The 15,134-nt window shown below is 35.6% G+C and overlaps 1 protein-coding gene across 1 annotated transcript; it reads left to right on the forward strand.

Moving 5' to 3' along the window:
• Positions 1–204: 204 nt before the first annotated feature.
• Positions 205–1,365, forward strand: LOC149932269 (uncharacterized). Its single transcript, XM_090157093.1, has 3 exons — positions 205–879; positions 946–1,038; positions 1,267–1,365. The coding sequence occupies exons 1-3, from the start codon at positions 205–207 to the stop codon at positions 1,363–1,365; spliced, it is 867 nt and encodes a 288-aa protein (XP_090013219.1).
• The last annotated feature ends 13,769 nt before the right edge of the window (positions 1,366–15,134 follow it).

Raw genomic sequence — 15,134 nt, forward strand, 5'->3', positions numbered from 1 at the left:
GATGACCTGTTAGAATTATGACGTTGGCATAAATTAAGACACGAACTTATAAAAACAAAGGTTTATTGAGAACTGAACGTAATTGCCATATTAGTTCTATATATTTATATACAGAGTAAAAACCATTTAAGTACTATTAAAAAAACGTTTTTAGTCTATTAGTAGTACGTAGATCGCCGAATGCTTCAAAACACTCGGTCTTCTATGGACACCGGAAACAGATACATTCTCATTCTCAGTCACGGTAAATACAGACAAACCATTATTTCTGAAGAAGCTAAGATCTCTGATACGATGGGACTCTTAGCCCCGATAATCATCAAAACGAAACTCTTACTTCAAGATTTAAGGAAACTCAAGTTGGATTGGGACGATCATCTTCGTGATGGTGTTAACCAAAATTGGAAGGCGTTTCAGATAGACCAGAAGAATATCAAACGATTAAACATTAAGCGTCACATCTCGCAACAGCGAGCTCAAGAATTTAGTCTCCAAGGTTTCTGCGATGCGTCCAAGAAGGCCTACGCTGTGTCAGTATACTTACGGACCAGAAATCAGGATGGTAAAGTACAAACGCATTTGATCGCAGCAAAACCCCAGGTAGCACCCCTGAAACAAGTGTCATTACCGAAGCTCGAACTTTGTTCTGCCGTGCTTCTCATTCGTCTAGTCAAGACACTCCATGACGCACTTAAGAAAACCACCTTAGAAACTCACTTTTGGACAGACTCGATGACGGTCTTGGGATGGCTTGCTTCACCACCACAACGTTGGAAGACGTTTATCGCTAACCGAGTATCAGAGATCCAAGGTTCGGTCACTGGAGTACAATGGCATCATGTCAAAGGTAAACACATCCCAGCTGACTGCGCCTCTAGGGTATGTCCACCGTTGAACTCCACAATTATTCATTAATATTGGAATGGGCCGTCTTAACTCAATCAGGCTACGGAATTCCACCATCAAGTCATTCCAGACGAAACTGAAGAGTGCCTACTCGAAGCTCGACCTATCTCTGCACTTTCTACGCTGGGTAAGGTAGATACGTCCTTACTTGATAATTACTCATCATTGTCCGTGTTTCTCCGAGTTTCGGCGTACATCCATCGATTCCTGAAAAACACTCGAACGTCCAAAACTAACAGGACAACTGGTCCGTTATCTACAACAAAATCGACTTCAGTGAGGAAATAAGATGTCCTTAGACATCTTCACAAATTCCGTCAAAAAGTAAATTACTGTAATTAAATGCATTTCTTAATCCAGATGAATTACTTCAAGTTGGAGGTCGCATTCGAAGATAAAATTGAATACCGATCGACTCCATCCGAAGAAACAGATCTGATACTCGTGCATGAACATTAAAGGCACTTACATGCCGAATCGCAGCTGCTTATATCAGTCATTCAGAGACGCTTCTGGGTATTCGGCATTCGAGATGCGGTCAGATTTCATATTCGACGTTGCATGCCATGAGTCCGACAGAAAGCGACCACCCTCCAGCAAAAAATGGCAGATTTACCAGCAAAATGAAAATTCGTGGACAGAGGACTTTCAAGGCATATGTAGCTCTCTTCGTTTGTTTTGTAACCCGAGCGATTCACCTTGATATTGTCAGCGACATGACTGCAGATGCCTTCCTAGCTGCCTTGAGACGATTCACAGCTCAAAGGGGAAAGAGCTCCGACATCTATAGCGACTGTGGGTCCAACTTCCACGGTGCAAATCGAGAACTTATGGAATTTCTAAAGTTCACGACAACACAGAGTAGTTGCAGTGTAATTTCACGGTGGACCTCGAATGAAGGTATTCGTTGGACTTTAATCCACCCAGCGCGTCAACCTTTGGAGGTCTCTGGGAGCTTGGAGTACGATCAATGAAGTTGAAGGGACTGACTGCTTTGACATTAGAAGAGATGAATACCTTACTATGCCAAATCGAAGCGTGCCTGAATTCTAGACCCTTGTCAGCATTATCAACTGATCCCGACAGCCTTGTGGCTTTAACACCCGGACATTTCCTGATTGGTGACGCCTTAACTGCAATCCCAGAACCTGAAATAACGACTAACAAAACCAACCGTCTCACACGATGGCAGTTGGGACCACAAATCCTTCTATACTTTTGGCATAGATGGAACAATGAATACCTCACCCGATTACAACAACGCCCTAAATGGCTTTCAGTCAAACGAAACTTACAAATGGAAGCTGGGCAGAATACAGGAGATACATCCTGGCGCAGACGGTTGTGTAAAAGTGGTCACCGTCTAGACAACTGGCCGTGTGCTGCAGCGACCCATCAATAAATTAGGCTTACTACCAATGGAATAAGTCCTCTGAATAGTTAAAATGAGAATTTAGGGACACCGGGATGTTCGCAACTACACGTTTTTATTGTTTGTCATGTGTTTTTTAATCGCAGAGTAAGATGATTGTTATCTAAAAAAGACTAAAATTAATTTTTTATTTTCCTATTTTCTGTATAAATATCATGGCCTTTCAATTTATGGACAGTATTGTTTAATATTCGAAGTAGACATGATTAATCAATAGATTAATGTTCGGTACTTTTAATTCGTGAGTTATTGTTTCTGTCACACAGATAAATTAAAAGTAATCTAAGGTGTAAGTTACCAGCTAAATTCAAATATAATTTTAATTAAGTATTTATTCAATGTTTAGTTGTGGAATAGAGCTTAGAATATAATTTGAATTTATTTTGTTACACATTTTAATTTTATCATAGAAAACAGGAGGAAAAAACCTCTAAACCCCCTGAAGTTCTTTCCAAGAACGATCCAAGCTGTTTACATGTATTTCTAAGATCGTTCTAAGTGCGCTGGACTACCTCGTTTTATCGTTTTTGCCAATCACGATCCAACTATCGTTCCAACCTGTTTACATGCTGCTAGATCGTTCTTGCGAAGAACGTTCTACTTAAGATCGTTCTATCCGCCTGCATGTAAACGTAGTGCATTAACTGCAACGCTTTTGAGGGGTAATGTTTGTTCGCGCGGGTCATCTATTTCGTTTTCCCCAATAGGCTGAGCTTTCGACCTTGACGTCATATCACGCGAACGTTGAGTGTAACCAAAATCCCGAAACGCAATGCACGTCACTGTGTCAAGCCTCAGATCTTTAGACGGCGGCGCACAGTCAGGGTGTTCTAGTTACGAAGGGCCCTCGGCATGGAGGTACTCCACGCGAAGCCAACGCTGGCAGCAAAGCGGAGGGCTCGGCGCTATATATATGGGGTTCAGAAAGTTCCTCTTGGCCAGTGGCGAGTAAGTCTTTAGCGATAAGTAAACTAACGTTTTTAAAAGGGATTTTCTTGGACACCTCAAAGACTACATGTTTTTTTTCTACGGAATTTTTAATGTTCGGGTTCTAATCCTTGGTAAGGAACTTCCTCTTGGCCAGTGGCGAGTAAGTCTTTAGCGATAAGTGAACTAATGTTTTTACCAGTGATTTTCTTGGACACCTCGAAGACTACATGTTTTCTCTACGGAATTTTTAATGTTGGGGTTCTAATCTTTGGTAAGGAAGTTCCTCTTGGCCAATGGCGAGTAAGTCTTTAGCCATAAGTAAACTAACGTTTTTACCATTGATTTTCTTGAACACCTCGAAGACTACATGTTTTTTCTACTGAATTTTTATGTTGGGGTTCTAATCTTTGGTAAGGAAGTTCCTCTTGGTCACTTCTAATACTCGTACAAGGGGACATCAAGCCAATTAAAAAGCCACTTTGTATACATTAACTTGTTATATGTCAACTAATTAACGACTGATGCAATATGCCACCCAAAATATTACAATTACCTTCCGAAAAGCGATTGCTTCATGGTTAGATGATTCTGTTTCCCGTATCCAAATCCATTGTCCCCAACTTACACCGATCGGTCTCGAAATTAATATTAATGTGTAAATCATGTATAACATTGTTTAATGTGCTATTATTCGTGCCTTTTATACTATGTCTGACCACAAATAAACCACCTTTGGATTTGTGGTCCTGTTTTTAATATAAATATACCACAAGGGTTCCTAGCCTTGGGAACAAAATATCCATTTGACTGTGCAGCATGGTGAATATATCTTTAGCAGTAATCAAAAATAAGGTGTCTACAAGGGATTTGCTTAGATGCTAGAAAAACCTACTTTAACAACGGAAACCGACCAATCAAATACCGATCTTGTTTGTGAATACGTCTTTAGCGGTAAGCGCACCAATTTTTCTACAGTCGATTTTCTTTGACATGCGTCGAAGACAACATGCGGAAATCAAGTATTCCTCCTGGTGTTCCTAGCCTCGAAAATAAAAAAATCGATTTACCTGTGGCGTTCTTGAGATGGGGCCGCTAGCAGTCTTGGAAATTAATAACAGTGGTCAGGTGGTCAAAGACCAGTGTTTATTAACTGCTCTAACCAATTTATAATTAAAAAATTTGGGGAATCACTGGTCAACGTGACCAGTTTATTAATTCGAAATAATAACAAAAAAATAGGTGACCAGATTCTTTATTCGAAACCTCCCCAAAAAATAAAGGTTACGGCTATTTTATTAATTCTAGGTTTCTACCTCAAACCATCAATCCTCTAGTGTCGCTTTCCCCAGTTTAATAATTAATAAGCTAGGGTTTCACTGCTCACAATTGTGAGTCACAAAGACCATTTAATAATTAAAAATCTATGGGGTCATAGGGACCAGATTAGAAAAAACCTTATTTCCAAGGCTAGCCGCTAGTAAGTTTTTTCTGAAATTTACTATTTGCGCCATCTTTCGATTGAAGAAACTAAAACTAAGCGCTCGTTATAATATTTTGTATACAGTATACAAAATTTTGTGCATATTTTTCGTAAATAAATTTATTCTTTGATCTTCAGCGTAAATAATTTTATGGTTTCAACACGTGGCAATACAAAAGAATACATTCAACGTTGTACAATTTCCTTCATAACCATTTTATTATTTACATGATTATAATAAATCTATTTTTGTATCAGTAATAAAGGAAATAAACTAGGATAAATTGTTGAGCCTTATTCTAAATCTTATTTTTATCGTACAATTTCATTTGCAAGACAAACTGTTAATTTCTTTACCTTCCATAAATTGACATGGCAGCACGATAAATTTTGTTTATAATGTTGGTACAGAATCTCAAGTCCAGATGGCGATAGTATAGCTTTTAATTAGTTTCGATTTTTAATACTAGGTAGCAAGGGAACGACTCATAATTTCGAAAATCACAACTCCGAATACAAAATTCCCATAAATTCCCATATCGCCGATTCCCATTTTTCCGAATTCCCATAACTCCGAATTCCCATTACGTAGAATTCTCATATCTTCGAACCAAAACCCCGAATACAAAATTCCCATTACTTCGCATTCCCATAACTTCGGCTTCCCATAACTTCGAATTCCCATAACTTCAAATTCCCATAACTTCGAATTCCCATAACTTCGAATTCCCATAACTTCGAATTCCCATAACTTCGAATTCCCATAACTTTGAATTCCCATAACTTTGAATTCCCATAACTTCGAATTCCCATAACTTCGAATTCCCATAACTTCGAATTCCCATAACTTCGAATAGTAGTTTTTTGGGTACGGAAATGCTAATTATTATTCTCAACTCAATGGTGAAGTTTGTTTTCGTTGTAAAGCTCTCTTGCGGAAGTGAATAGGAGAAAGCGTGTTGATTTCAAATAAATGATGAAAAAAGGACTATAATTAACGGAAATAATGGAAAGATTCAATAGGCCATATCATAAGTAACATAATAACAGTAAGTATGACAATTAACGAAATTTACAACGGAACTGATTTTCATAGCTATTGCGCAATCCAGATGTTTTATCAGCACAGAGCCCCCTAGTGTCTAAAACACGCGAGACTTCCGCCTAAGCCAAAATATCTGGTTTCCGATAGATCGGCGGAATATTACACTTAATTGATAAAATAAAAAATAAAATTCGGTGGCACGAGCCCAAATATGTTTTTTGGCACACGTGATTCGCACGCGGGTTTCAAAACAAAGGCAAAGTTCCTCACGACTCCAGAACGGCCTCTCCGATATTAGGATTATATTCTTAAAGAAAATTATTCACCAAGGACGGTAACTTCAAGAGAGTATCTTTGTCGCAAAAAGGTTCTGTAAGGAAATTAGAATTAAAGCAATAGAAAGTGTCCTACTTATTGTAGTTATGGCACCTATGGCTATATCTAGTTATATATTTGAAACTCAGGTATTATAAATATCATACGTCTATAATATTTTTCAATAAGTATATCACTTTGGAAAATATTTTACTAACGTCTCGTAAGAGCTAATCACAGAGTGACGTCATCATAGTACGAAAATCGCCCCGCTAGACCCGATAACGAGCAGAAGCAAAACGTCACCGAAGTCCATTATAAAGTCTCTCGTATCTAGCTCTCAGTAAAAGTTTTGCATGTAGAACATAGGAAGTGACAGACTTATGTAAAATATTATAAACTGATGTAAATATGTACTGGTGAAATAACATCACCCGAGTTCAACTGATAAATTACCTATACTTGAAAATTATCATTAATGATTATTTGTAATTTAAGATTAAATCTTGTCACATCAGGGCCGTGCCGAGCTTTCGTGGGGCTTCGATTTGCACCCCCGCCCCCTTGAACTTTTCCCGTGGGCACCTTCAACTTGCGGGCCCCCTAACAGTCCCTCATGGGCCCTTTTCAACGGGACAATGCGGATTTTGCCCCCCCCCCTTCCACTTTCCCCACGTCTGCACGGCCCTGTGTCCCATATCAACTCAATCTAATTATCACCCCGATAATCAACCCCGATCATTGCCAATTTATTTGTTGATAATTTGGAAGACGTTTTATGGACGATATTTTCTTTGCGTGGTCAGGCAATAGACAAAATTTAGACGCTTTTGACCAATCTATTAATAATATTAATTCGAAAATTAAATTTACTTTAGAATTAGAAAACTCTGGTTGATTATCATTTTTAGATATTAATATTGAGAAAAAACAAAATGGCTTATGTTTCACGATGTACCAAAAACCCACTCATTCAAAAACGTTTCTAAATTTCAATTCCAATCATCCTCACCAGGTGAAAACATCAGTGATAAAGGGTCAAAAAAGCCACATTGAGAAAATATCTGATAATCCCATTTTAGATAAACAAATTATAACTAATCAATGAACAAGCTCGGACTATCCTAAAAATTTGGTGACTTCTATTCTGAACCAAAATATAGTTCAAAATTTAAAACCAGTTGATTCGGAAAAATTAAAAACATTGGTTCTCCCATACATGAAGAACACGACGGAAAAATTAAAACGTATTTTAAAACCATTTGGTATAAATATAGTTTCGAAAACCACTATCACATTAGGAAAACAACTTTCAAAATTAAAACCAAAAATTTCCGAAGAAAATTTACGAGGTGTAATTTATGAAATTCCCTGCTCGTGTTCTAATGTATACATTGGAGAAACCAAACGTTCAATTACCGATAGAATTGAAGAACATAAAATTTGTATAAAGAACTGTGATTTGACAAATGGTATTGCGAAGCATATTTGGGAAAATTCTTAGAAGGCATATTTATTCGAAAAAAGGGTACTTTAAATTTAGATAGAGGCTGTTCAGAAATAACTTAATAGGTAGTTTTTTTTCGCCTGTCCCAGGACAAAAAGTGTAAACTTTTTACCCTAAAATGTTTTATTCGCCTGTTCTCGGGGTAAGATTTACCCTGTTCCGAATTTTGTTCGCTTGTTCCAGAGCTCAAACGTTACACTTTTTACTCCTCCTTGAAAGGAGGTGTAGAGGGACTAATCTAGCTTAAATATAAAACTAGCTGAGAAGCCCGCCTTACAGGCGGGCCCTCAGCTAGGGAGACCTTAAGTGTGTACCTCCGTGTACCTTCGGCGACGCCACGTTAGAGGCGCTTATATAGATTCGTCTGCTTAAATTTCATTTCACGAAAACATAACGGGTTTTGAAGCTTTTAATAACGAATATCCAATTGTTAAATGCTATTCAATGACTATAAAAGTTGCTTGATGACTTAGACCTAAGGTGGTGTCTTCTGTATCAGCCTAGCTGATTATTATTATTATTAAATAAATAAGAAAAATGAGTCCTATATTGATGATCTCACCACCGGTCGCCATCTTAAAAACAAAACAAATATATAACCTTTAACCTCTAACTTATCCCTTCTTACTCCAACTCGTTTTTTTCGTCAAGATAGAATTGGAATAAAATGACGTCATAGGGTTACACTTTTGAACCTGCTCAAAAAACCCAGATCAGGCGAAAAAAAACCACCTAATGTTATATAAAATTATATTTTTAATAGGTGGTTTTTTTTCGCCTGTTCTGCGTTACGTATTATTTTGTACCCTTTGACGTTTTCAGTATAGGGACGTCACCACTGCCTTAATTAGCGAAAACGCATCAAGGACCGAAAGTCCATTTCGAGAAAATCATTGAAATTCATTTGGAAAAACCATTTAATACGTTTTTGCTTAATTCATTCAAACAAATGCTATTTGCAAATTTGTTACTATCTAGTTTATACCAATTAATGTGTTATTGCACAGTAATTTTAAAATATCATGACTGATGACGCGTCTATATCTAAAAAATATTCAAGCTAGAAAGGTTTGTTGATTTAATAATAATAATATTTCGCAAAATAAAACTCTGCGGGCAACCACAGAGGCCTATACGTGGTGGTTAGATTCCATACAAAAAAGGTTTAAATAGATAAAACCAAATTTAAAAAAAATTAAATTTAACATAAGAAATTAAGAATTTTGCGGAAGCCAAATGCCAAAAAAGAATTCCGATACTCAAGAACGAAATAGCGGAATTGAATTCTGAGTGACATTCTCCCGGATTCCAGCCCAGCACCGTAACCAGGATTTGATTTCGGAGATAGCACACAATGGGAAACAAAAAAAGCCATACGTTTCGGGGGAGGTGGACTTGCCCCTTGGCCCACCCATCTGGCTATACCACTGCATGCTCCTCTCTATTTGAACTCTGTTTGAGCCCAAAAACCAACCTTTTTCTATTTGACTAGGCAAAAACCTAACTTTTCACCCTACCCCTCTAAGACCGAGGGGTAAGACAGTCTCATATAATCGGTACACCGAGTTCGTGCATTTAGCACTGTTAAAGGTACATATTTTCAAGAGTTCGTGAGTTCCATTTAGCACTGTCAAAGGTACGGCAGTTTACACCGAGTTCGCAGAGTGTCTTACCCCTCGTCTAAGACGAAGCACTTCATTACATACGTTCCTGATTTCCATACGTGACAAGTCACAACGTAACTAAAACCAAAAAAGAAATGCCATAGCACCCACTTAAAGGAAGAAACAACTGGACCATGATTATCCAAATTATAGTTCGACTATTCAAATTTGTTTAATGCTGGGAAAAGGGTGGGGCTACTACCTCTCTGCTGAGCGGCCTGACACGTAGTCACAGAGTGGATAAGAGATTGGCTATGTAAGGTTACAAGGTAGTCGATTTGGTACGGTTTTACCTCTATAGATCACCGTAAAACGAAATAGATGCTACGCGGTACCGTATTTCGACTTACTCGAATTCGTTTTTTAGTGTTTTTCGAAAGAGTATTTCATATTTCGTTTATACTATAAATATGAAAAATAGAATCAATATAGTTTCAAAGTTATTGGTTGTTTTCATTTTGAAAAAGCATGCCGTAAAACTGTTATTCAATTTAAATAAGCTTAATGTTTTTTTTTTGAACTAGCGTATTGACGTGGGATCTTTCGGGGCCCCCTGATCCAGGAACTCTAAGTCCGCCCCTTTGCGTCTTTGCGTAATACAGCAAACCGGAAGCTGTCAAACATGCATTGAAACCGGGTAAATCGATATTGTTTCCACATATTACAATTAAAGATTTTGTAAAATTGCCATGTTTAAATCGGGCGTCGAATTCGTGAGGCTACCGGCGAGCCGCGATCGGTGGTTTTTCTCACGCAAAGAATTGCTATTGCGGTTCAAAGAGGGAACGCAGCATCAGTTCTTAACTCGTTCCCCCCAGGTGTTTCGCTCGCCGATTACCTGGAAACCTTGTGCTAATTTCTTTTATTTTATTTTGGTTCACCATAAACATTCTATGTAACTTTGTTTAAGTGCTTAAAGTGAATAAATCTATTACTAATAGTACGAAGCGCTCTTCTATCACACGTTTAAAGAAGAGTAAAAAATTCGCCATTTTGGAAAATGACGACCAAAGTTATAAAAAAGCTACGTATTCACAAACTGCTTAATACCATAAGTAACATAATACTGTAAGTATGACACTTCCTATTCTCCTAATGATAAATTTATTGATGATAGTCTGTCTCGGCATGACCATATAAATCATTAATAATAATAATAATAATAATAATAATAATAATAATAATAATAATAATAATAATAATAATAATAATAATAATAATAATAATAATAATAATAATAATATTTATTTCGCTACACAAAGTTTGCAGGCAACCACAGAGGCAAAGCCTATACAGGGTGGTTACCAAAACAGTACAAACAATTAAAATAAATAATTTAAAAACAAATACACAATATAAATTATACCAGATATTAATTAAATTATAAATAAATAAATTAAGAATTTTGAAAAAGCCAATCCGAAAAGAAGACCAAAAATGTTGAATTGAATGAGAAGTGGCATTCTACCGGATGTCAGCTGGCAAAAGATTCCAAATCCGTGCACTTCTGAAGAAGAAGGAATTTTCTAAAGCCAAGCATCTAGCAAACTTTAGATTATACGTAGGGCAGGTCTTCCGGGTGCATAATGTCATTTTGTCATCTGTATTAAAGGTCGGTGACTTGACAATTTTCAAGAGTGTGACCATATCCGAAACACTTCTACGAACGGAGAGTGGCCAAAGGTGAAGATTTCGTAAGCGTTGGCTATATGGAATATGACCAGGCAAATACGACCGAGGCTACTTAAGGTAGTAACTCGGGAAATTACGCTGTACGCATTCCAGTGCTGCAATATCCTTATTGAGATAAGGATTCCAAACTGGAGACGCATAGTCCAGCACTGGCAAGCACATCGAACGAAAGAATGTGGTAGATGCAGGCGTAAAACCAGTGGTTCTACGAATAAGACCACAAAAGCGGTGAGCTCGATTGCTAGCGTAATTAATGTGGGAGGTCCACTTTAGATCTCTTGAAAAGACGACACCGAGAATCTTCATAGAGTACACACGGTTAAGTGGAACGCCATTAATATTATAGGAGACATCATCATGGGACTTCCTCCTTGTAATTACCATGACGTTGCATTTTTTAATATTGAGGGAAATGTTGTTGGCCACACCCCAATTGAAAATACTAGTGATGTTATCTTGCAAGTTCAAAAGATCCGCGGAAGATCTAATTGCGAGATATATATAGCTGTCATCCGCATACTGATATAGATAACATTTTGAAGTCAACACAGATGGCAGATCAGACACAAAGACGTTGAAAAGTAATGGTCCCAAAATCGAGCCTTGAGGCACTCCAGAACGCGCTGGAAGGTACGTGCTGAATTCACCACGATAGGTCACTCGTTGAAAGCGATTGGATAAAAAATCCCGAAGCCAAAGCAATACCTCACCAGTTATCCCGATTCTTTGAAGTTTAAAAATAAGCCGCTTGTGGCAAACGGAGCCAAAGATTTTGACCAGTCAAACGACACCACGTAAATGTCAGTTGGGTTACGCTCATCGAGAAAGGAAGACCACTCGTGGAAAGACTTCAGAAGCTGGTGCGTGCAAGAGCAACCCTTCGAAATCCATACTGCGAGGTAGGTATTAAGGAACTGTCTTCCAAGAACTTATTCAGCTTCTCGTAATCAATCGATTCCAGTAATTTTCCAACGACAGACGTGAGTGATATAAGTAGAGAAGGACTAAAACTTAGCGCTTTTATTTCCAAGATGGCCACCAAAACAACCCCCCCACCCCCAAAATATTTTCAAAAAATTTTTGTCCTTGGAAAAAGTCAAAAAAAAATTTAATTTCAATCTCAAATTTCACCTTGAAGATGATCTTTGACCTTGACGCCTGACACCTGTCCACAACCACTAAGCCTCGGTCTATCAAATCAACAAGTTTGGTCACGATCGGACAAGGTCGAACCGAGATATCGGCGGTAATATGTGACCCCACCAAATACTTATGTTAATTTACTTTTGGTGTCATTTTTTTCGTTTTTTCGTTTTTTCGCCGTTTAAAATGCTAATTAGTTATTTGCGAGATGGGGAAACGAATTCGCGACCTTCGCTTTATACCGTTGGTGGTTTTGGCCCCACCCAAAATACTTTAAATAATTAAACTAATATAAATAAGTTTTTCATTTTTCGCAAATATTTTATTATTTTAAAACAATGCTATTTTAAGTAATCAAAAAAACACAATTAGTTATTGTAATATTTAATAACTATGATATTTCAATATATTTTTTAAACACTTAACAACATATGAAACACTAACATTAAAACTAAAATCTAACAAAATTAAATAATAAAGAATTAAAGAAGGTTGTATAAATAATTTGAAGGCTTAAAAATAAAAAAACACAAATGTTAAAAATATTTTAAGTGTATAATTAAAAATAATTATAATTACATCAATTCGTAGAAGATATTTTGCCTCTTCGGTACAAAACGAGATGTCGGGTTGGAAATTCGGGCTAGAATTTATAAATATAAATAAATTAACCTATTAAAAACGAATATATCTAAATAAATATTTACCACAAGAATTCTTTTTGTTGCTCTAACATCGCACGAATAAAACACTGGTTTTTGGTCTTGATCGCTTCGGAAGTATACAGTTCGAGAATGTCTGAATTAAAACAGATCGAACGGTATGTTGTACAATGCCAACATGATGAATTTGATCTAACACATGAAGTTCAGACTTTAAATTCTTGTGATTCCACCACGAAATTTGACGGAGTATTACAAAGATTATACATTCTTACTACTCGAAGAGAGAGAAATTTTAAAGATCGCGGCAAAGAAAGTACAGGCTTTAGATGTAATTCACCAGACATCTTGATTATAGATTTCTCCTGGTAAAATCCTTTACATTGAGATTTTATAGTTTAAGCCTGACATATATTTTTAAAATTTAAAAATATTGTCTTTGGGAATAATTATTAATTTTTAATACAACTAAGGTTAACTAATTATCACTATCCTTCTTAAACCTGTTTTTATAAATTAATAAAAACAATTATATTCAATTTTTAAAAACAACCTAGTACAAAATGTACTTATACATTTTTTCAGTTAATATACTAATCAATTACAAAAACAAACATAAAATATTAAAGTTTAACCGATATTAGTATAAAAAAGTACATAGAATACATGAAAAAAACCAGAAAGAATAATAAATAATTAATGGGTCGTTTGATATAGGCGGTTAGGCTCAAGGGTATATAGCGCAAGAGATGAAAAACAAAAAAGATAGCGCAAGAGATGAAAAACAAAAAAGATAGCGCAAGAGATGAAAAACAAAAAAGATAGCGCAAGAGATGAAAAAAACAAAAAAGATAATAATAATAATAATAGAAAAACATTAAATCTAGTACAAAGCGTACTAATAAAGTTTCTTGAAAATGCGTTGGATAAAAAAGATGAAAACAAAGGATTTTTAATATAGAGAAAAAAGAACTTTACACCAATCCCAACATTAAATTAATAAAGCTAGTTAAAAAAGAAAAAAGTAGATTATGAAATATTAAAAACAACCTCCACCGCCTGAATTAAATTAATAAAGCTAGTTGATTTGGAAAACATATTTAAAAAACACTTAAACTTTCTAAAATAAAAACATTTAAAATAAAAAATATAAAACATTTTAAAAATTAAAATCTTTCACCAAAATAAACAAATTAAAAAATAAAAACACAAAAAAGTCTTTAAATAAAAAAATTAAAATTTTATAAGGTTTGAGTCCTATTTCAAAAAATAAATAGTTTTAGTTTTTTAAAAAAATGAATAAATTATTGTAAATACCTTGAGTCGCAGTTGGAAAAGTTGCCGACGATCGTTTAAATTTTGATTCGGTCGAGATAATTTGCAACTAAAAATAAAAATATTTATTTTAATTATTGTAATTATTTTTTTAAAAATTAGTATTCCTTACTCTAAAGTTGTAACTATTTTAACTTCTTGTCGATCCAAATCATTAATAAAAAATAAAACGATCATGCCTAATTCTAAACGGATGGTATATCTCGTTAGGCGAAAGTCAGTTGTAATAGATAAATGTTTTTTTCGAAAAAAGGAAACTTGTTGTAATTGAAAGAGTATCAAAAGATCACGTTGAAAGCTCCTACGATTTTTATGTTGACGGAACCATGGGATCTTATTTAAATTTTTATATAGGCGCATATGTTTTCCAATTAGGCGTAAAATTTCGTAAGAAAACCAGCCTTCAAGAGAGGATTGAGTGTGGAACAATAAGCCGTCAAACTCAAAAGCCTCGTGGGGACAGACAAAATTAACAGAATGAACGTCAAATAGACAAGAATTGTTATTGATTCTTCTAGAAAAAACCGAAGCGAAAACAGCTGGCGATAATTTGAAAGAATTTTTTATAAAGGGACAGGCAAAAACAATTTTTTTAAAGGGTTCTATTAATGCTTTACACTCAAGAAAGACAGTTCTCATACAGTAATTTTCAACTCTAATTGAAATATCGTTAATTTTAAAAAGGTTATAATTCCTAACTTTACGTAAAGCTAAATATTTTAGTGAAAAAGGGTTAATAGCGAGAGGATGAGAAATCTTACCAGAAACAGTCAAAACTTCGCGAGAGCCCATGGTTTATAAAAGGAATACGTTGAAAATCACGCTTTTATAAGAAAGATTTCAGAATATTTAATTTTTACATCCTGATTTTAACCTGTTTTAAAATCAAGTCAAAAGACAATTTTTTATCAAATACACCCTGCAGAAATATAATTTTATCCCTTCGTTTAAATTTTATACCTCGCAGAAATATATTTCTTCCCATAGAATTTTAAAACATCTAACCCTGTAATTACCAAAATT

Source organism: Leiobunum rupestre, chromosome 8, assembly GCF_980474605.1.
Source record: "Leiobunum rupestre chromosome 8, qqLeiRupe1.1.hap1, whole genome shotgun sequence".
Taxonomy (NCBI): domain Eukaryota; kingdom Metazoa; phylum Arthropoda; class Arachnida; order Opiliones; family Sclerosomatidae; genus Leiobunum; species Leiobunum rupestre.

Bases quoted from the DNA above. Each gene is read 5' to 3' on its own strand.
- LOC149932269 (XM_090157093.1), top strand. From the start codon at position 205: ATGGACACCGGAAACAGATACATTCTCATTCTCAGTCACGGTAAATAC. The intron at 880-945 runs GTATGTCCACCG...TAACTCAATCAG, and splicing joins CAGCTGACTGCGCCTCTAGG to GCTACGGAATTCCACCATCA. The intron at 1,039-1,266 runs GTAGATACGTCC...TTCTTAATCCAG, and splicing joins CACTTTCTACGCTGGGTAAG to ATGAATTACTTCAAGTTGGA.